Here is a 23,585-nt window from a genome sequence, read left to right on the forward strand (position 1 = left end):
GTAAAAACCCCGGGAAAGATCTCTACAAGTCTGCCAACTCATCACTTTTGAGACCTAAGGTGAAAAGTACACCGTGAGGAAGACCTACGGCCTTCCTCCCATAGACCACTGCCCACATTCTAAAGACCCCGGCCCACAATTTTTGGAAGAATCTGCGCAAGCGTGAAGGACTGATAAGCTAATTAACATACGAAGCGAGGGTAGGCGGGTTCAGGTGATGAATATGTATAGGCGTTAATGGAATATTCATTGTTTCATTATATAAATATAAGATAATCTGCCCCTCTGGGTGTGTACGATTGGTGGAAGGATCCCCCGTACACCCGGCGCCGACAATAAAGAATACTTAATCACTAAGAAATTCTGAAGACGTTCTTTGAAACATACTCCAGCTCCAAATGGAGGAAGCAGAATAGAGAGATCTGGTAAGACCATGCTATACCATGCTTAGTTTTCAATAAAACCTGTTAAACTCATGAAAACAGCCACTTGCCACCTGGCATTTTTGTCAAATCCTAAGATATAAAGCATACAAACTATGTCAGCGGTGTCTGACCCAGACCATCTTGTTTCAGTTGAAAAACATTTGAAAAAATGAATGTAAGTGTGCAGCGGCCAAGCAGCCTTACCTTCCTTATCACAGACAACGGCAACACCGCATGCTCAAGAAGAGCAAGGGTGCAGGGCAATACAGAGCAAGCTGCAAATGCAATGTTACTTTCTCACTTAAAGCATTTTATTCCAAGGTGTTGGCATCCATTACTGGGTTTGGGGGTTTTTTCCCCCCACTTTGAGCTATACTGAACAACTTGGCTTACCTGGAGGTGCACTGTGCTTGTATTCTAGTTTATGCTGTGGATTCTTCCTGCAAAGAAAACAGTAAAAGCTTGATTTGCCACCTTGTTCCACACCTAACAAGAACCTAACAAGTTCCCAGAACTCCTCTGTATTTTGTGAATAATTTTCACTTCTTTTTAAAATAAAATTCTGTGACCAGTGCCTTACTGCAGTGTCTCAGCTTACGTAATGTAGGGTGGAAGAAAAAAAGGGTTCCATAAGAGTTCCTTTTGTTTCAGCCTTTTAAAAAAAAATAAAAAAGACAGCTGACCAAAACCAAGAGATGAGATAGTTTCCAAACTTGTAAGATGAGATGCATTTGTTCAGCATAATAAGAACTGATCCAATTATTTACTCTCACTAAAACCAAAACCAGAACATAACCTCTGGTGCACAAAGTGCAATGCACACACAGTGCATCACAAGTCTGAGATACCCAGCCGTAACTTCCATATTCTGCAACATAAGGCTAAAAATCAAATAGTTTGGGAAAATTAAAGAAATTGAAAAGAATTGCCTGTCTCAAAGTATCACAGGGAAAGGCCAAAGAAGGACTGTTAAGAGAGTTTACTCATTTCTGCAATATGCTGCTGCAATCTGGGAAGTTCAATATACAAGTGTGTATGTCTTCTATTAAAAAACAGCATCAATGCAATGAAAATTAAAAATTTAAAGTCAACTTACTCTTTGATCTGCAATAAATGCTCCCCTCATTCAGGCTGCGATCCAGGTCATGAACACACTGATTTATCCCACCCCCTAAAGCAGTTATCCAATGCTGTTCTAATGTTTTAACTTGGTCCCACTTACACCGTGCTGATCTGTTGTGTTAGTGTATTAGAGCGGCACGTTAAAATTGTTTCAGCTCAATTTACTTCTGTGCAGAAAATTAAAATTAAAAAAAATTCTAACTTTGGAAGAAAACTGGTTCAGTTGTCCTAATTTCTCCTTCTGAAAAAGAATCAACAATTAAAGCCCACTATTTAAGAATGACATACCATTTGACATTGCTTGAAACACAAGATTAATTTCTATAACTGCAGAATTTTTTTGATATTTTACAAAATACCCTTGCTGTGAAGACTGCCTTGTAAAACTAGTTGCTTATGTTTTCTTATTCTTCAAAAACAGAATACTCTTCAGTAAGAAAATCTTATTTTTACATCAAATAACTTGTTACACATTCACATACTTGAAGCTGATTTACAGTTTTATAGCTACTGCTATCCCAAAGTGCATTTCATGTGCATTAGAAGGGACAGTTATCTGAATAAAAACATGCAAGTACAGCTTTCTATTAAATACCGTACTGAAACAGAACAGTTGCTTAATCCAGTGTTTTGCAAGTGTTGGTAGCATCAGAGCATTTGATCCCAACTCAAGGCACAACATTTAGATAACTCAATTATGTATTCCAGTAGTAGCCAACAGATAAAGACAACAAAAATAACATCCAAATCCTTCAAATGACACCTGTTGCTTTGTGGAAAGAATTATCATTGCTTTGTGGGTGCCTCCTTTCTTCTACCCCAAAAAGAATGAAACGCTGTTTAAGAAATGATCAACTAATACAGCACAGGAGTTGACTTATCTGCAAGGAGAGACAGTTTTAGTTTTGGACAGTGTCCATTGTACTCCTGAAAAGTATGTTGGCAATTTCAGGAGCGGTATAAACCTAGATTTCGCATCCTGAGATGAGAAATTCATCTCACAGATGGTTTTTGAGAAAAGAAACACTTCTTCTGCATTAGTTGAACATAAGATGGCTTTTCCTTAAAAGTTACTCCCATTTTGTTACACTTTATAAAGAACACGCTCTTTAGGATCATCACGCTTCCAGGGAGAGAGAGAGAAAATGTTTCTGCTCAAGCACAATCTTTAACAGCAGCTGTTAGTTTCAATATGCCCCCACAGAAGGGCTGTTGTCTCAAAATATATCCTTTTGTCCATTGCATCAATTACAAAGCAGTCCTTACACTCTGCTAAATACAAGTGTAAAACCTAGATATTGAGAAACAAATGGAACAAAAGGATCTTTTGAAGAAAATCAACAGCTGCTAAAAGAAACAGCAGTCAGCCATAAACTGGATTTTCTTGCTGGTACCTAAATTATGCTTTCTAACAAATCAAATACTGACTAAAATAGAGGGTTTGTACAAAATCTTAACAAATATTTTGTCAAAATCTGAACTAAAAGTTACATATCAAGAAGAACATGTAACAATAAATTATTGTTTCTATACAAGAACAGTTTACTTCAGGTTGAAAAATGAGAAAGTTTTGATCTCTAGGCCACTGAACAGGTTCCAAAAGTCAAGGCTTCATGTTCACCAGCTGAAATCACAAATACTTTGCACAGACCTTGGTGGCATAAAGGTAGCAGTCTGGCGCCAGTAAATTTGGAAAGCCACAGTCAAGATTTAACATCACTATCCTACTGTCAATTTGCAACTCCAGGGGAGAACATTCTTAACCTGTAAAACAAGAAAAGCCATTTTGTACAGTGCTTCTTACCTATAACAAGCCGTTCCATACAGACATTCAGGCCGGTTATCATTGTTATCCTGAGTTACGATCTCTGTTTCATGATTGTCATCGTCATTAGGGTGACTAAACTGCTGAAAGTGAATGGGATTCTTCCTGCAAAAGACAAATATAGATCAAGAACTGACTATTCCATTTAAACAGGAGAAGTGGAGGTAAGAAAGGTGTTACTGAATCAGTGACATTTTCAGCGGTTACAGAAAGAGAAGCTTTTAACGTTTAACTTGGTGCAGAATGTAAGACCTGCTTTCAGGATAACTGAAGAAAAGTTTTGTTTCAGCAGAGGCCGCAAGAGGTTAAAACATGAATTCTCCTATTTGCCATCATCAGCTTTACGTTTCAGGCCTCCAACACATACACAATCTACTGATGTAGTCCCATAGCATGAATCTCGCTCCGTGGCTTGCTCTGTCATGACTCCCTCTGGAGTTACCAAGTGCTACACAAACCTCTCGCAAAGTCTGAGCTCAAGCTGCGAGGGCCAACCCATGGCAGCCGAGCAACTGCAGTCCTGAAGCCTTCCCACGCTCTCGGGTGATCACCTGTGAGCTTCAGGCAGCATGTCTCAATCATTACTTCTGTTCCGTATGCAAGTTACTACTCACTTGAACACTTCAAATGCCAGCGTATTATTCCAGAGGGATGAAGTGCTGGGGCCTGAGCAGCAGGCCCTGAGCCGAAGCTGACCTCCAGAAGAACCCGCCAACCCAACCTTAAATATATGTATTTAGTATCCAATCATTAGCGAAATATGCACGGTCATTAGTGAACCATGTATGGCCATTAGCAAAAGATGCACCTTGGATAAACTACAATCATGAGAGAAGAGACAGCGCATCCTTCCTTGCTTAGAGGCGGGCGGCCAAAGCCATGAATCCAGCTGTTTGGCCTTGTCTGGAAACCGGTGGTTAAAATCCAGTCGATAAAGGGAACTCCCTCGGTTCCTCCCAACCCCTGGCCAGGCTTTGGTGGCATCTGACAGGAGAGTGAAACCAGATGTTTCCACGTTTGGAATTACGTGAGCTTGTTTATTAATAGTATAAAAGCTGAACCCTCTTGCAGCGACGTTGCAGACCTCACCTACCAGGAGATGCCCTGCGCAGGACTTCCCAGCTGCCGGGACAGGCTCTCCAGATCCTCGTGCAACAGGGGCTCCCCAGCGACTGCGGAGCTGGAGGATGGCAACCTGTTAGGGCAACGGGTGATGTATCTTTCTGAACCACTACAGCTAGCTGTGAATAGTAACGATTAGGTGCATTGCCTTGCTTATCTGTTTTATTGTTTGAATCAGGGTATCGTAGGCTAATCCTTCTGTATGTGCATATTGCCTTATTTTCTGCATTAATTTGAAACAAACAGTGCATCAAGGGTATCTTCTGTATTGGTTTCTGTGTGCTATCTATTGACCCCATCAACTGGCAAAACAATGGAGCAGTCTCCTGGACATTACATTGATTATGCTCTCAGGTTTGCCTTGGCTACCGTGGCATTTTATTTGAAATACCAAATCACAACGATGACATGAAGTTGTACCCTAAGACATAACTCTGTGTGTAGCTGAGCCACACCGATGTTAGTGATGAGAGCACCATACAAGACAAGGCAGCTATAAACAACATCACTTTGTGAAGAAGTGATGTTAAAAAGAACACAGAAAAATACATTATGACTTCAGGAGAAATTCATGGGGCAGATCAAAAGACACTACAAAAAATTATGTCATAGTGAACATACTGTACTAAAAGCAAATCTACTTTTTCCCTCTGATTTCTTTTAGAGACACTTTTTTTCAAGCATATTTGAAAGCAAGAAAAGTGAGATGTTTTAATAAATGATTTTCCAAAAGATATACACAAAATACTTCAGTGATTTACCACTAATCCCCAGTGTACATAATCAACATCTTTGTGCAAACTGTAAAAGTGAACTGCTTGCCTCAAGCAAGAGCAATGATAACTTTAAACTGCAGAGGGATTACTGCTGTCATTTGCACTTGTTACAGCTGCATTTAGAAACACCAAGCCAGAAGCACGTATGCAGCTAGCGACATACACAGCAGCTTCCTCACTGACCACAACGGGCTCTTATGAACTTTCTAGGGAACAGTCAGTATTATTTTCAGCATTTCAACCAACACCGTAAGAGAAAAAGCGTTTGTTATAGCTTTTGCAAAATGATTACTTAAGCACCGTGAGCCCCACTAACCATTCAGGCCTCCTTTCAGGCACCGAAAACAGATTAGATATTTAGTATTAATACTTTTACATCTCCATCTGCTTGGTATCTTTCACTCGGGAAACTCAGCAAGCAAGCTACAGATAAACTCTTCCAGGAGCTACTTATCAGAGATCCAGTGTCCCTTAGTCCTATTTACACAGGTGACAGACGCCTTGTTCTGGTTCTGGACTTTTCTGTTGATTTCTGCAGACTGTAGGGTAAGTAAATACTGTTTCACTAGATATCATTGCAAGGCTGCATTTACCAGTCTTTTATTCTACAAGTTCTCAGAAAACATCACTTCTAACCCCACATTCAGGCTGGCTGCCTACTTCTTTTGCCATTTAAAAATAAATGGGATGAAACCAAGTCATTTTAGAGGCTACTTGCTTTGTTTTCTAAATGCACGGAGCTAACGTACTAGCAATATTAGCCAGAATTTGAGTTCAGTCATTTGAAACACAATTCATCTTCTCAAAGGGACACAGAAGCAGCTAATGCTCTGTGAAATCATTTTAATACTTATTCCTACAATAAGATACATGCAGCATCATAGTCATGAAGGAAAGAAGGCCTAAGAGCTGCCAGTTAGCTAACCTATTCTGTTTTAGGTGATAGCCAGTTCCTTTCATGAATTTACTTCAAAAGCTATTTGGCCAATACCAAAGAGCCTTTATTGCAGGAGAGAAAAAAGAAAAAAAAAAATTGTATAGGAGGAAGCAAGAAAAAGGGAAGGGTCTTGAGGTACGCACCCTATCACTGGGCCTCAGGATTCTTTGGGCCAGTGGATGATGCTCCTCAAATTATTCATCACCTGTGAAGCACCTTAAACATGTCCTATTTCAGATGCTCAGGACTAGTAACAACATCATAGTTTCTCTTACCTTTATGTGGATAATTTATACTTACTCCATTTCTAGATGTTGTGCAACGATATCCAGCAAAATAAATAGAAGCAGAGAAATGCACAGCTAATATTAAGTACACATTATCCCTTCTTGCAAAAATCTTCTTCCTTTTATTAAGAGTTTGGGTTGTTTGAGGGTTTGTTTGGGTTTTTTTGAATACAAGAGATCTGAGTTGTAAGAGCACAGCACCCTTCATGCTGGAAGCTGCACTCCAAAGTTAGTTTTACAACAAAACCTTGCTGCACAGGAATACGTTATTAATTTGATCAAAACAAATCATTAAGCTTTACTCGCACAAAAAATAACCAATTAAAGCCTATTTTAAGAATAAAGTTTTAGGAGAGTTGCCTTCTCATACACAGAAGCTCTGAATTTGTGGCAGAAAATTATGCAAATAAAAATTATGCAAGTAACACTTACAAAGTTCTTCAGAATCAATGCAGTCATCTCCAGCAGCAGCTGAGCATCGCTCAGTGAAATACTCAAGACAGTTTTCATCTATGCAGCTCCCAAAAGCATCTTAAAAGCTTTTTCTAAAACAAATTTAAGTGGTAAGGTCAGAATCCCTGGCTCTTCTTAATCACATGCAGGAGACCCCTGTCATCTCAAGGGCTTATTTTCTCAGCCTACTAAAGAAACTGGTAAGGAAAACGTAATGACTCACCAGCACTAGTTATAAAGCCATAGTATTAAAGCCTGAAGTTAACGCCACAAGTGCGTGTAAGATGTTTATAAGTTCTAAACTCCAAGTCTTACTAGAAAACAGGTCTCATAAAAAGACAGATGCAAGTCTGTAGCTGCCAGATTTACAAGCTGAAGGTGAAATGAAAAATACTTCTTTTCATAAACAAAGAGCACAGTATTTAGAAGAATGCACATACAAATCGAAAGGCTGGTTGAGCATGCCCTGCTTTGACAGTTACAGGAAAGATTCACACACACCCAGTCAGCACAGAACTGTACCACAGGCTAGCCAAAGGACAGAATTGTGGACAAAAATTGTGAAATTACAGTTTCAGAGATGAGAGTTCAGCTGTACCACACCCCTACTATGCAACTCGAAATGGGGGTTGGGTTTGAATTTGTTTTTGTTTTTAAATCCCTATTCTTCTAACTTCTGAAAAGCGAGTAGCAGACAAGAAAATGAACACAAGACAGTATTCAAAGAGTAAGTTCCTTGACAACAAATATAGTCAGATATAACACAGACAGAGCACTTGCCTCCTAGTGGTAACAGCAGTTTCTTTCGATTTGGAAAAAGCTTCAGACTGCCACAGGAAGAGAATCTCACACTGACGGAGGATAAGAAGAAGAATCTCTGCAGAGAGAAGTGTGAATCAAGCTTGACTCTTTCAAAAAGCAGTGTTTTCAAATTCATAAATGAAGAAACTGAGCTATGGGTTACAAAGTTATTTCCTAAACATTTCAGCTATGTGTTAGAGACATCTAATAAAATCAACTAAACTAACATTTCATCTTTTCCATTTGTGCTGTTCAACCACGCACCCACCAAAGGTGCCTGTCATATGCAGAAGACAAGTATCTCTTACTAGGAGTTTATAAAATACGGATTAGAAAACTGAAGGGCATTCAGTTATTGGAAAAATGACATTTTATATGAAACCTCACCTAGAAAGAACACTGTAAGGAAATGTTATGGTTACCAAAGCAGTCCTCATTTAAGACGTTGACTCCTACAGCACATTGTGCTAGAAGACACCTTTCATAAGGTTAATGGAAGGAGACAAAAACCAGCTACTCATCGTACTCAAAAGAGCACTCAAAGCAGCTCCTCTTCCTTAGCAACTCTAAAAAACAGGTTTTGCTCAAGGAGAACACTACACAATCAAAAACTGAATACGCTATCAGTGCGTTCCTTCAAAGCGTCCATTCACATCACACTTATATACACTTCTGTCAAGAATATGGGTAACTGCAATGGCTTGCTTTACTGCAACATAGCTATCTCATTGATGCAGAATGACTACTTGGTGGTCTTGCATTAAAAGCACATACAGGACAGACGATAAAGCACCTTTCTTTGCAAACAAGCAGGTTTAGTCTCATCACATTTCCTGAAGATCAAAGCTGATGGTTTTGATACTTCCTATTTACAAATTTCTCCAACAAAATAAGATTTCGTTATGTGCTATTTCAGAGCATTCTTTTCTTCTTACAAAGCAACACTTCCCAAAAGTACTGCTGCCAAATGTTTTAGAATAAAGACCCAAGAAGAAACGTGCACATGCAGACTCCTATTGCATGTTACCTGTAACTAAAACTTGCCTTCCAAAACATTAGGAATCCTTCAGCGTGTCAGAGCACTGAATCAGCTTCACCCCCACGGAGGGGAAAACTTGTCTGAGCAAAATGAAAAGTAGCTGGAGCAAACTAAAGGCTGCATTTGTACTACTGGATCAGCTTGGCTGCCTAATGAACCATGTCCTCCTCATAATCATGAAGGGCAAAAACTGAGATATGCGAAGGAATGCTACATGAAAACTGGAAGTCTGATGTGCTCATGAACACAACAGCTTTACGCAGTTATCTGCAGCAACAGGCACACCAAACATACACAAGAACCCATTTACTTGTGCTTGCTTGTTTGCTGAACAACCTAAGCTTTTACTGTCACTCAAGCCCCTTGGGGGAAGAGGTAAAAAATACAAAAGTAGTAACAGTGATAATATTTAAAAAAAAAAAAAAAAAAAGCACAGGACCTCCTGTTTCCTGGATTAGCCTTATCTTTTGTGCTTACAATGTACATAGATTTATGTAGTGCTCAAAATCTTCTCCTAAAGGCAGTTCTCAGGTCACTGGTCACTTGCTACCCTCAGGAACACCTCTAGACGCCTATCTTCTCTTCAATATATTAACACATGGCATTACAGATCTTTTCTGGGCAGAAAGAACTAGCAGGAGACCAGGCACTCAGCACTGGGGTTTTTGGGATCTTGCTGGAACATTTGTATCGCACAAAACATTTGTATGACAGATTGTGAATTGAGAGGATATGAGTAGCAGAAAAAAAAATAAAAATCATCCCTCAATTGAAGTATCGCCAAAGACACTGACCAGATAAGGGTTCACAGGGAGTTTATAAGTGTGACTTGTTCTGGTTTTAAGAGGGGACTGAATGCTTAAAAAAAAAAAAAAAAAAAAAAAAATGGTGCAGATTGGCCAAGTTACAACAGAAGTAATTCTCCATTGTTTAGGGATAACAAATAATAAGCATTTTAAATAGTCAGATCACAAAGCATACAATAACTTCATCTTTCATAAAAGTTTCAGCTGCAAATAAAATAAGCCTACAGGGTCTATGTTGGGCATTTCAATCATTTACATCTCTTCTCCCTGCCGGTACATGTACTGTACACACAGGGGGGTTTATTTCTTTCCTTTTTAAAGTGGACCTTTGTTTCTTATTTCCTAGAACTCTGCATCGTTTAATCTGCTGAAGTACATCATCCCTTGTTTAGGTTATATTGAAAGTTAGCAAGACATCCTGGCTCCTCCTTTTATACTTTTAAAATTCTTGCTATGCCATTGGTTTCTCATCAGTCCCCATTTACCAAAAGATTTCTTTCAAATCAAAGCTTGTAACGACTTTACTGTTTTTGGTAGCTAATACAGTACTTCTTAATAACAAGCTAGCTTAAGCTGGGTTTATTTTTGCTTCACCTGTAACAGCCTGTTCCATACACGCAAGGTGTCCTCTTACGCTTGTTCTGTTTGGAGCTTTCTGAAGTATCTGCACTTCTGGTTGAATCAGAAATCTGTCTTGTAATCCAGATTTGCATCAGGCTCAAGAGTCCCTTCCTGGGCACCAAAAGATCAGGAAGTCCTGCCCAGTGAGCCTGTTGGCTTGCAGAACCAGTCATCTGCTCTTTGTTTACTGTTTCCTCAATTCTATTTCCTTTACTGGAGATCTGACCTACTCTTTTAGACAATTTACTATGCTGCTGCCTAGCTTTTCTTCCCACAGAACTTCCAGGGGTTTTTGTTCCAGTCTTGCCATTCCCTGCCATGTTTCTCATGGTATTCTCAAGAGGAAATCCAGAGCATTCTGTGGAACAAGGTTCCATTTTGAAGGACCTGAAAATGTACATTCTTCAGAACTAAAAGCTTTAAGGTCAAACTCTGCCTCATCATTCCTGTTTTCAAAGTGAGAGAATCATAGTAGAGCCCAGGCTGGAAAGGACCTTGATAGAGATTAAAACCAGCCCCGTGGGCACATATTAGCTTGGGGCTCATCGTTAGCCAGCAGATGTGTTACACTTGAACAAAAGGTTAGATGATGGAAGTGTAAAGAACTCTAGTAGGTAACAGAAACTAAACAACAGACTGCTAATGTATGCAAAGGTAAGCAGGAAATTTAGGTAACTGCCCAATAAGATGAAAAGTACATCCTGAAGAGGCGCCAGAGGGAGGAGGTTATGATAATGAATTTTTGGAAACCTTACGTATTTGCATGACTTTGTATAATAAATATCTGTCGGCTTGTTGAAACAGCGTGCAAGTTAGGAGTAGCGATCCCCCTTGCACCCAACGCTGCAATAAACATACCTCTTTGTAACTGCCCTCGAGTTGTACAGTTCGATTCCGCATGTCAGTTTGGTGACCCAGGTGAGACCCTCTCTGTCCGGCTGTAGGACCTGCTGAGGACAGGACTCCTCTGGGTGCCCCCAGGGTTTCTCAGGAGGACTCCCCTACTCACCTAGATGACTGCGAGGACAGACAGGGACCATCGTCGGTGGACCAGGTATGTTGCAGTTGGGTTGGGGATACCTGTAAGTTGTGAGGAGACGTCCTACGTGAGGTAAAGAGCGCTGGTGCTTGCCCCTGGAAAGGCTGGGGGTGGGAATTCGGGTGCTCTCCTCGCTGCGGTAGCGGGAAGGGGCCTCTCGAGGGGTAACAGGTTTTCTCCCAAGTGGTGTGTTTTGGCCAATTTGGGTTCTCTTCAAGAATGTCTTTTGGCCATTTTGTCATCTGTTGTAAAATTCGGTACCGTGTATTAGTTGAGACCTCTTGTTGATATTTGACGTTCTGGGGTGGCATAACGGTGTTTGAGGTCGGAATGTCCATCATAAAATGGTATTGTTGCTATCTATCTGGTAGCAGAGTGAGTGTGTAACGGGCCCTTTTGTGCGAGTGTTTTGTGCAACTGAGACGTACTCAGCTACAAAGCAAGTGCTGAAACCTGCAACTTGTGATAATTTGTATTATTTACTGTATTGCATAAAGGTGAAATGGGAGGTCAACAGAGTGGGGAAAGAGTGAACATGAGCCCTTTGGGTTGTATTTTGGCTCACTGGAAGAATACAGGAGGACCGCAGGGTGGGAGTGTGAGGGAAAGGGTTAAAGAAGTTTTAGTAGGTCTAATTGCTTAACGATTACCTAGATTGTTGTTGATAAATAATGCTTTGTTTTACTAACTATTGTGTAAATTAACTGAAGCAAGGAGTCTACAGCTCCTCCTGAAGGACAGTTTGTGATGAGAACTAGCTAAAACCAACTCAATAGTCTGGACAAAGACCAAGGAGCAACTGAGTCTGGCAAAGAGAGAAGGTTCAGAGTGAGAAAGACTACCAAGCCTTCATCCCCATGACCCCCATGACCAGCAAGAGGCACTACGCAAACAGTTGGGAGGACATATGGAAATGACTTCTTGGAACTAATTTTAATATGAAGCAGGGCTAGGTTATGAATATGTATTGGTATATTTGGAAATCTTATGTATATGCAACATTTGATTATATAAATTGAGACAAGTTGTTGCCCCTGGCGCACACGGCTTTGGTGGGACTACCCCTGGTGCTGCCCAGCGCTGAATAAACATACCTACTTTACAATCTGATAAAGATTGTGGAGTCTGATTCCACACGTCAAGCAAACATTGATAAAATATTATAACCAATGGTGGCCTTTATGTATCTTAGAAGATCAGGAAACTGTAACACCTCGCTACAGTTAATGCTATTTTTAAGATGACAAGGGAAATGGGACGACACATGCAGATTTGTTTTTCACATTGAGAAGCCATACAGAGTGTGGCAGAAGGAGCGTGGGATTAATATAGCACCACCTGATCCTTTGACTTTGGCTCTAGAAAAGGACAAGGAAAAACTGAGACCTAAACTAGAAAGATGCTCTTGTTGAAGTTTTTTGTGTAATATAGGATCGCTGTGTTTTGTAAAGACAGAGCCTCAGGCTGTGGCTCCTCCTGGGGTGAAGCGTATTGGGAGATAAAAACTTGCACTAATGTAGGACCTGAGGCGGGGGAGTCAAGGACCCCAGGGAAGGGTTAAAGTCTTGGGGTGAGTTTGTACAAAGCCCCACACCCGCTGGGAGGTGCGGCTGAGCCAGGCTGGACGCGTGGCAGGCTGGTTGCTGGTTGCTGGCAAAGGCACCACAGGTAAGGACACAGACTTAAAGCAGCACAGAGCAGATCTGCGTTCAGGGTTCGAAAGGGTCAAAGCAGGGGTGCTGTTGCAGAGGCAGGCACTTGTGCCTGCTGCAGAGCAGGGAGCATCTCCTGCCCGGAATCCTTCCAGTGCGAGGAGGCGGGGGTCGCTGTTGCTGACACCAGAGCTGAAGGACCTGACAATGTCACCCCAAGGGCCGCAGCATTTGCAGCACGACAGGACCGGGAACTGGCCCCTTCAGGGCACGCAGTGGGGGCGGGGGGCGGGCGGGAATAAAGGCGAATCTGTGATGGGAGATTTAGATGCTTGGAAGTCGGTTGTGAAAGACTATCAGGATGACCCAACAGGAGTAGAAAAAGGGTTGACTGTTACTGGGTAATCGCCATGTAGAGAAGCTGACAGAAGCAGCACGGCACAAGCACAGCAGGTCAGAGAAGAAAAGCTGAGTCGTGCTGTAGTCACAGCTACGGCGGCGGCTTCGGGAAAAGTGAAAACTGGCAGAGGGACTAAGGTGAGAAGACGAGGCAGAGGCAGAGGAGGGATGCCTGGCAGAGGTGAAAGAGCGAACCCTGCCCTGCGGGCCCAGATCAGTGGGCACATCGTAGGGAAGTGGGCACGGGCAGCCAGATTGCCCAAAGCTGAAGAACCATCAGGGGGTTCCGGTGACTGCATCAGAACCAGACTGAGAGGCCTGGGGAATCCGCCCTAGCGGATCCACTGGTTAAATTAAAGCTGGGGACTAGAGAAAAAGGAGGTGGGATTTTTAGTGAATACAAAACCAACTTATTTGGTGTTAAACTTCAGCGAGAAAAGAATTTATTACAGTTGTGGGAGCTACTGGCCGCCAGGAAAAAGCATTGTGAAACCTCTGAAGTACAAATTAAGAAAAAAAAATCAGAATGCCATTTCACCAAAATCTTTAACCAGGTATATCCGGGAGTAAACTCCAGGCAAGGCGAAAAATGCTTTACCTGTTACAGCAGAAATGAAAAGGGGGGCCTGCCCAGTTCGGGTAAAACAGTATCCCTTGGTCAGCAGGGCTGTGGGGGATATTGGCACAAAAACTGAAATAAAACGCACTGTGTAGTGGTTCTACTACCAATGTAAATCTGTGTGTTTTGCCATGGCAGCGACTTGTTATGGGATGCGCAGATGAAACTCTGCATTGACAACAAAGTACAAGGAATAAGGTTGGTCAAGTGCCTCCTACCGTAGTCAAGGGCAAGACTGGGTTGGCCTCTGTGTTTGCCACCAAGAAGAATCTTGAATTCTGCTGTTGGCTGCAAGCCAGTAGGTGCCGAGTGGTGGGAACATGTGCCATGCCAGACCTTGATGTGAGGAATGGCCCCCGCTGTTGTAAGAGGGTCACCCAGGAAGGAAGAACGTCACAAGACCCATTGGGGCACTGACTCATAGTATAAATATTTAGACTGACAAAATTGTAGGGAGAACATGAATCAAATGGGGACAATTGGAGAAGAAAAATATCCAGGGCAACCGTGACAAACTGATTTCTCAGAACTCCCAAGAAAAGGGGGGTCTTGATACCTGCTGGTCATGACGGATGCCTTTTTAGGGTGGCCAGAAACACACCCTTGCTGAACCAATAAAGCCAAAGCAGTAACCAAAGCACTATTATAAGAAATAGTACCGTGATTTGGGGTTCCAGCAGTAATCTCATCAGACTGGGGGCATTAGCAAAAAAGGTTGCACTTGCTATCCAATACTCAGCAGTGGATACAATCTGTAGCCACAGGAATGTTAAGGGAAGGTGTCCCCTACAAGAAATGGGTTTCTGCCTTGAACTAGCAAACATCTCTGTGCTTAAAGAGAAGCCTTTTTGCCTTGATGGAGATAATTTATTCTGTATTTATGCTGTATTCTGAATGTGGAAATTGGCTGGGACTAGGAGGCTGGCTTAAAGGCATTTTGCAAACAGGATTATTATTTTTGATCGTTATTGTAATAATAGTTTTTTGATCAAAACCAGCCAAAATTATTTGTAAGCATTAGGCATATCTGAAGAGAATGCCTTTATTTGAATCAGCAGTTAAGGTGTAGTTTAGTCTGATGCTGTGGTTTTATCTGCTTCTGGTGAATTTTTGAAGTGATGAAATCAGAGATACTAAGAGTTATGAGGTAGTAAGGTAATAATCTAAGTAAGGGTGCTGTCTTTTATATCCACAAGTGCAATATGCTTTTATGTAGCAGAGAGAAACTTTGACAATAATGTTGCTTGAGCAAGATGTGCATGTGACAACTTGGGAAAAGGGATATCACAACTGGAGTGCAACAGTGTTTCTATGTCTGGCAGAGTGAAATCTTTCAAGACCTGAGTTTAGACAGTCTAAAATAAATTGTCAGTATTCAAAAAACCCATCTTAAGCCTCTTTTGCTTACATAGTGTTATGGAAGTCAACTGCTATTGTAGAAAATTAATGATTTTTTAATACATATTAACAAATACTACTATTTTAACTTGAGGCAGTTGAGTGAGAAATACTCACGTGTAGCATTTGAGGGAATGTCAGCATAAATCACACTTACAGTAAGACTGCATTTTTAATTACTGTACTCATTAAGATTCAATGATGCCATAAGGCTAAGGCCTTATATCACAGATTGGTTCTGAACTAAAAGGTGTGTGCACATGTAGTTACGCACATTTGTGTTATTTTCCTTAATTGGCTACAAAATAATATAATTAGGTTGGGGACTAGATCTTGGGAATTTACCTATTATACTTCTGTTTGTTAAGGAACGTGCATAACACAGCACCCATGTAGGCTTGGCTTGTGGCATAGTTGTCAAATTTAGCATAGACATTCAGACAGATAAGCAACGTACTCTTCTTGTGTGTATCACCTACAAGCCATTATGGCTTAGTGTGTAAATCTGTATGTAACTATTGAAAAAAAACACTTATGAATGTATATAGCTTAGAACTAATTTTTTCCCTTTGTTAATTCTTTGATATCAATGAGGAATTCTTCAGAAAATGTATGGATTGGTTGGTTGCATAAGGGCAGTTGTTATTTGGACAGAAAATTGTTAATGGTCAGGGATTTTCCACTAAAATATTTGCAAATATTCCTAGTCAAACATCAGTTTGGTTTCTTTTTGGGTTTTGAGCTTGCATTAGTCCATGTTCAGAACTTTAAAATTACCTTTGAATTTTTTAAACTTTTTATATCACTGGAACAGAAAGAGCATCTAAATTAAAGCTTCAAGCTAACTTTATTTTTCAAGTATTTCAGGAATTATACTTCTGAACTGAGATTTTATAAGTTGGCTGTGTATTTTCCTGTGTTAAAACGCTGTTATTGAAAATGGTCAACCAAGCCTATGTCGCCCAAAATAAAAACGGGGGAATTGTGGATAACTGGCTAGCTGAAAAGGGTCACATAGACATAGTCCAGCTGGCTGAACAAAAGTGCGCATCGCTCTCAGCTTATCTGAAGTAAAGCAAAATACACTGTCTTTGGCTGTCCTTGTTACACAGTAACAGGAAGATTTTGGTGGGAAAAGAATGTTGCAGGTGGGAACAGAAAACTACAGAAGAGAAACAAGGGGCGGGCTTGGTATTTAGGCAACTAACCAATAATGAGCTTAACTTTTGTAATATGTATGAGCTAATTATAACAAGGCATAAAAGGTGACTGTAAGGGACAATAAACGAAGTCTGCTGATCACTCATATTGAGTGACTGTGTCTTCCCTCCGTCGCAACAGGAAGGAACATCAGGAATACTATCTCAAGAAATAAGGGAAATAATAGGCAAAACCAGCCTCACCACTCAGTTTGAAAAACATCACCAGGCTTGGTGACAACTAGTAAACTTCACCTACAACCCACAACAGGAGCAAACTGAAGCATATGTGCTCCCAATTAGTGCAGCAAAAGAACAGGCAATCTTTCCCGTTGCGACACTAGGAGCCATACACCAGAAAGTCACTGTCAGACCCCTAGGCCATAATGTTTGGGCAAGTTATGGTCAGACCAAAGGCAAGTGGCAGTCAATGAACATGGAATGAACATGTTCCCCAGGGAACAACTGGGATACATCTGTGAAAACGCAGTAATAAGAGAATGAAGATCTGTGTTTAGATATCAAAAAGGCTATGCGTGCTTTTGAAATGTTTCCACATATTAAAGCCCAGCCACAAATATTTTATGTAGGAAATGGATGCACATGTGTTACAACTTCTTCTGGTAACAAGAGTATTGATAATTGTCATGAAATGGCAAATGGTACTAAATTTTGTATGTATAATTTTACTAGAATTGTAGGCTGTGACTTTGGTTATGTTGTTCCTGTAACTACCAGACAGTTAATTGGAACTGATTATACCCTGTATCATGATATACCTAAATTAAAAATAGGCATGAACATTAGCCTCTTCAAAGCAATGCTTAGACACCCCAACATAGAAAGACTGGTCCAAGAAATAAACAGAACGGCCCAACACATGCTTCGACAGGAGAAACGTGACTCTGAAAATATAAAATCCATCTTTAGCCGATGCAGAACAAGTTGGAGAACATCACTGGTGGGACACCTTTGCAGGCCATTCCCCCAAAGCAACACAAGTATTCTACTATTTAATACATCCCATGTTAAGTCATGTTGGAAGGAATGATCCTGTTATCTCTCTTAAACGTCTGTCTGTGGTATAAACTAAGTATCATAGTCAGAAGAACACAAATAATGTGATCAATGATGCATGTCTACCAAAACCCTTTGTCTTCAGAACTTGACAAAAGACTTCCCAAGTCCTAAGAAAAAGGGGGAATGAAACAGAGCAAGGTCTTGAAAGATTATTCGGGATGAGTGTGGTACCATGCTCTGGGGGATGCTCTGTTTATGTTGAGATATAACAGAGACGGCACGGCCTGTTCTGTTCTGCTGATGCTACTGAAGTAAGAGACAGGAGAAATGTACTCTGAGCAATCTAGCAGTCATAAATAAAGATAAGGTGGGCATTTGAAGGAGATGAGAAGGCCATGAGTCAGGAGGCTTTGCAAGCTCCAGCCAAAGAACGGAACGACCACCCAAAAGTCTCCCCAAAAGACAATTCTAGAAGACTCCACTTCAAGCTCCGCCTAAACCCCATCTATTATGAATATGATGATTAGATGTCAAAATCAAATGAATATGTATGTAAAGATGTTGTAACCTCTCGTGAAAACTGTATAAATTACCTGACTTTTCACTGAAAACTTTGGGGCTAGTTTGTCTGGTGCGAACTGGCTAGCTCCCCAGCATTGCACGAAATAAATACCTTTGCTGCTTAAAGACAAAATTCATCTCTGAGCAGTTACTCTGTGCCGTTTTGGCATCACCCTCCTAGAGAACTGCAGAGCTGTGGACTTTCAGAAACACCGGGGCACAACGCTTGGCCAGCCTGAAATGTTCAGGAGGCTCTCAGCAGTAGAAACCGTTCTGACTTTACAGCAAGGCTGACCACACTTGCGAGTTTTCTTTTGCATGCTCACACCTGCAAGCCAAACCAGAACAGCTGCACACACAGCAGAGCAATTGCTCAGCACATCTACACCAACAGAGCTCTCCTAAAGCACACCTGGAGCCACTCATACCCCAAGTCAACATCTACAGCGGAACCTGGCCACAAGCTTTGACACAATGTCATTTTGGGGTCAAACTGATGCACACCAAAAAATTAGTAAAACACACCTCCTTCTCTGCCACGTCAGGTATCGTGCTCCTTCAGTTGAGCTGTAACTGTTACATTATTTCCCAAATGCAAAGCCAAACAGAGAAAATATAACCAAGCATGCTCCTTAAAAAGCACAGGCAACTGTTCATTGTGTGTGACCAAGGGATGATGTGACCACGGCCCTTCAAACTTGCGGGATGCCTAGGCGGGACTAAACAGTGCTTGCAAACAAAGAACATGCCTGCTCGTTAAGACAGGCTGGTCAAGTTTACCACCAAAACTCTACATCACCATTTGCCAACCCTGTCCAGCTTTGGGTCGCCAGAGCCACACTCAGTTCACTTGAAAGCATCTCCTAGTAGCAGTATCAAGCTCAGAACTGTACCTCCCAGATGCCTACGTGGAAGAAAACTCAAACTGTGCCCCCTTCTCCTTAAGCTGGGTTACAGCTTGTGACAGGAATTTCATCCCACTGCTTGGAAAAGCTCCAAGGCTGCAGCTGAAGGGAACTGGAGTTCCCTGCGTCTCAGAGTAATTCTAGAGCTAAAGTGGTGACAGACATCAGCTCTAGATCAGACGATACATGCCAGCACTCACCACTGACCCAGGGTGGCAACCTCCTTCTGTCCTACCCAAAGGTTTCAAACCCAACACACTGTCTTCCTACGGCAGGAAGCTTTTAATTTTTTACTTTTTAATTTTTTACAAATTTATAATTCGTAACACCGTTAACGCATTCCTTGAGACGGGACTACAGATACATTATGCAGACCACCAACCTGCCGTTTGGAAGCACTGGAGCCTTATGGTGAGAAATTTTTTCTACAACAGAGCGAGCAATGGTGAATAAATAAGACTGAGACAGGGTCCTTTTCCTCGAGGGAAAAGCACGCAACACATCAGCGATTGTTGAACAGACGGGCAGAATTCTCAGAAAAAGCAACCCCTAACTCTTAACAAGAAAAAGGTCATTCCTCTTAATAAAAGCACAGCTGTGCTGAAACAAGTCAACACAATCTACTCACCTGTCCTCCTCCCAGATGAAGGCATATAAGCAACATGTTTCTCTGGAAATGACACGCTTAGGGCATCAGGTTTTCTTACCCCATCCTTTCATGGCATCACCTTTAAAAAACACCAAGAAAAGGTCAGTTGTGGTGTTGGCTTGGGAGATTCCCATGCCTGGGGGGAGTCAGGAATTCCACAGTAGTAAGTGCCTCTTTGGACACAGACTTTCCTGAGGTGCTCCCCACCTCCAGACAACTCCCTGGACCCCGAGTGGCACGTACAGGTGCAAGGAGGAAAAGAACGTCAGGGAACAGACCAGAGGCGTTAGGGAAAGGCGGGGGGGGGGAAGAGAAGAAGAAAACCTAAAAAGAGACGGGGATACAGATGAGGACAGAGATGTAAAGGGAAAACCAGCCCTGGGCTGCAGGACAGAGGCGGAGGATGAAGAAAAGGGGAGAATGAGAGGGAGTGGGACACAAGCAGAGAGAGTAAAAGAGAAGGGAGCAGCAGAATGAGAAAGACAGAAGGGAAGAGGGAGCAGGACAGAAGAATAGGATGGAGAGCTACAGGGAATCAAAACACGATGGGTTTGTATGGCAAGGTTTGGGGAGGAGGAGGAAAAGGAGGAGAAAGAAGAAGAAACAACTGTGTGATCAACTGACCGCAGCTGCCGTTCCCCATCCCCCTGCGGGGAGGAGACAGGGAAATCGGCAGTAAAGTTAAGCCCCGTAGAAATGGGGGCTGGAGGGAAGGTGTTCTGAAGATTTGCTTTTCCGGCACGTTCTCCTGCTCTGACTTGACTGCTAATCAATCGCGCTGATTTCCCCAGGTTCAGTCTGTTTCGCCCACGGAGGTAATGGCGGAGTGACCTCCCCATCCTTGTGCCCACTCGTGAGCTTTTTGTTATATTCTGTCCCCCCTGTCCAGCGGAGGAGGGGGAGCGGTAAGAGCAGCTTCGGTCCAGCCCGGGTCACCCCCACACAAAATCACAGCGGCACAGGGAAGGGGAGGGGGGGCAGAGGAGGGGCAGGGGGCGCCTGGGGCACACAAGAGGGGAGACAGGGTCCCACGGACCAGGACTCACCACAGCTCTCGCTTTGGTACCGCTGCGAAAATGTGCCAGTTCAGACGCGCCTTTCCCCCTCTCCCCTCCCTCCCTCCCTCCCGCAGAACGCCGGCCGCTCGGCTCCCCCACCCCCGGTAACCCCCGGGTGTCTCACAGCTCTTCCTCGCAAGACGCGGCCTCCCGGACACGGCGCGTCGCTCCCTCGCGCACCGGGGGCCGCCCCAGGCTGTGGGTGACACACGGACCCCGCGGGTGACACACGGACCCCGCTGTGCACGCTGGCACCCGGCTGCTGCGGGGCTGGTCCCCCCCACCGCAGGGCCAGGCCCTCTGTGCCCGCAGCAGGAGGCAGCTGCTGCCCGCCTGCCCTCGGGTTCCTTCTCCTTCGCCTCGCCCCGGCCGGCCCGGCTCCTGCCCACACCGGGCCGTGCCCCCGCTGCCCTCCCGCACCCGCGCCGCGGGGGGCGAGGCCGGGCAGGGACAAACCCCGCCAGCCCGAGGCGGCGCGGCCCCCGCAGAGGGACAGAAGCGCAGGGGGCCGTGACCGGCGCCGCTCGGCCCCGCCCGGAGCCGCTCCTGCCGCAGGCCCTTCCCGAGCGGCAGCGGGGGGCCGGCTGGCCGCCGCCACGGCAGCGCCGGGGGCACCTGGGGCTGGGGCCCGGCTGCGGGGGAGATGCTGCAGCGGGGGCAGCGGCGGGGGCGAGCGGGGCCGCGGCAGGCTCGGGGGTCTGGCGAGCTGGGGAGGCGCCGGCGCCCGGGGGGCGGCCTCCTGCTTCCCCGCCTCCCCCCCTCAGCCCCCGGACCCTCCGGGCTCCCGCACCCGGCTCGCGGTCGGCTGGAGTCCCCCGTGCCGCCCCCCGAGGCGGCCGGCGGGCAGGAGACACCCCCACCCCCCCGCAGGGTCCGCTCGCCTCCCCTGCGCCCCCGCACCCCCCGCCGGGCTCGCCCCCCGCAGCAAAGCGCCCCCGCGCCGCGCCGGCACCGGGCCCCGCCGCTCCGGCCCGCAGCGCCGCCAGCCCCCGGCACGGCCCGGGCAGCGCGGCCGCAGCCCAGTGCCGGCAGCCGGCACCGCCCGGCGCTCCCGGCACAGCGCGGCCGCCCCCCGGCAGCGCAGCCCCCGGCCCCCCGCGCAGCCCCGCGCCCCCCAGCGCGGCTCCGGCCCCGCTCCCCGCCCCGGCCCGGGCCCCGCCGCCCCCCGGCGCTCTCCCCGCGCCCGCCGCTCGCCGCCCCGGCCCCCGCTCACCTGCCCCGGCGCGGGCGGCGGCGGCGCTCAGCGGCCGCTCCGCTCCCCGCCCCGGCCCCGCCGCCGGCAGCCGCCCCGCTACAGGGAGGGGCCGCCGCCGCCGGCCCCGCTGCCCGCCCCGGGGTCCCCCCGCCCCGGCCCTCAGCCGGAGCCCCGCGGGGAAAGGGGCCCTGGCCCGACCCCTCCCCCGGGCTCCTCGCAGCCCCTCGCCCGGCGCCGGGGGGTTACTCGGGGCACGGGGAGCGAGCCCCGGGAGCGAGCCCGCTGCGGGGCTGGGGGCCCCCGCGCCCCCCCTGCCCCGGGACGCCTCGGCCGGCGTTCCCCGAGCCGCGCTCGCCGTTCCGGGGGGCTCTGCGACGCTCCCCTCCGTGCCCGCGCCGGGACGGGCTCCCCAGGGCACGGACCCCCGGCATGGGGCACATGAAGGAGACCCCAGCGGGGTGCGGAGGGGCTGGGGCGGGTGCGGGGCGGGTGCGGGGCAGGGGGCAGCTGAGCTGAAGGGGGAGCCGGGAGCCAGGTGAACTCCTGAAATCCCCGTGGGGCCGCGGGACAAGGTGGCACCGTCATCGCAATCCAGGCTCACCGACCCCAAAAGGGGGGTCCTAATACCTGCTGGTCATGCAGGAGGTATTGAGGATGCCTTTTCAGGGTGGCCCGAAGCACGCCCTTGCCGAACCAACAAAGCTAAAGAAGTAACCAAAGTACTATTACAAGAAAGAGTACAGAGATTTGGGGTTCCAGCAGTAATCTCATCCGATTGGGGGCCACACTTCATTGAAAAAGTCATTCTGCAAGTTATTAAATTTTTAGGAATAGACTGGCAGTTACACACCCCATATAATCCACAAGCAAGTGGTCAAGTGGAAATGAACCACCTAATTAAGCCGCAAATTGTAAAACCTGGACAGGAGGCTGGTTTATCTTGACCTCAGTCATTGCCTCTGACGCGCCTGAGAATCAGAACCAAGCCCAGAGCTAAAGAAGGGCTAAGTTCTTTTGAGATATTGTATAGGAGACCTTATAGTATACAAACAGGAGCAGAGCGTCAGCCCGAGTTGAGAATGAAGTACTTACTGATTATGGAAGAAGCATGCAGAAACAGCTTCGAGACGTAGTTTTAGGAACTGGAGCTCCAGGTCTTGATGGACCTGTGCATAACATGGAGCCAGGAGATTATGTATGTGTCAGACCTCTTTCAGGTTCACCTCTGGAAAAGAAGTGGGAAGGTCCTTTCCAAATACTGCTTACATCCCATACCACACCAGAGCGAAGGCAGCCCCTAAGTCACAATGGAAATCAACACCTACCAGACCTCTGCGGCTTCAGATCCAACAAAAAGACCATTGATTGTTTGTATATTAACAATGTTCTGTACAATAGGAACTCATTCTTGGGACCAGAATCTGTTTGTACAATTAACCCATAATGTAACGAATGCTTTGAATCTGGCAGATTGCTGGGTATGTTCAGCATTTCCAGAGGTAGTAGAATTTCCATTATATGGTGTATGGTATCACAGGCAAATTGGAGCTGGCCATTTAATCATACAGGATTTGGTTGTTACAAATCTCCAGATAGTACGGCAGGACCCTGATATGAAGTACAGAAATCAGAATTCTACAATAATTAGAGGGAATGATGGGAATGAATGCTCCACTG

The 23,585-nt window shown here is 45.1% G+C and overlaps 1 protein-coding gene and 1 non-coding gene across 2 annotated transcripts; both read right to left on the reverse strand.

Moving 5' to 3' along the window:
* Nucleotides 1-617: 617 nt before the first annotated feature.
* On the reverse strand, nt 618-11,591 carry LOC119141456 (aprataxin and PNK-like factor). The gene is given in 6 exon segments (XM_037373820.1): nt 618-865; nt 3,352-3,477; nt 10,188-10,283; nt 10,285-10,357; nt 10,360-10,601; nt 11,224-11,591. Coding segments are annotated over 6 exon segments (975 nt in total). The 3' UTR covers nt 618-795.
* A 7,538-nt stretch (nt 11,592-19,129) lies between these two features.
* Nucleotides 19,130-19,214, reverse strand: LOC119141940. Its single transcript, XR_005102095.1, has one exon. It is a non-coding gene; the product is annotated as a small nucleolar RNA SNORD45 (small nucleolar RNA).
* Between the last annotated feature and the right edge of the window lie 4,371 nt (nt 19,215-23,585).

Source organism: Falco rusticolus, chromosome Z (assembly GCF_015220075.1).
Source record: "Falco rusticolus isolate bFalRus1 chromosome Z, bFalRus1.pri, whole genome shotgun sequence".
Lineage (NCBI taxonomy): Eukaryota > Metazoa > Chordata > Aves > Falconiformes > Falconidae > Falco > Falco rusticolus.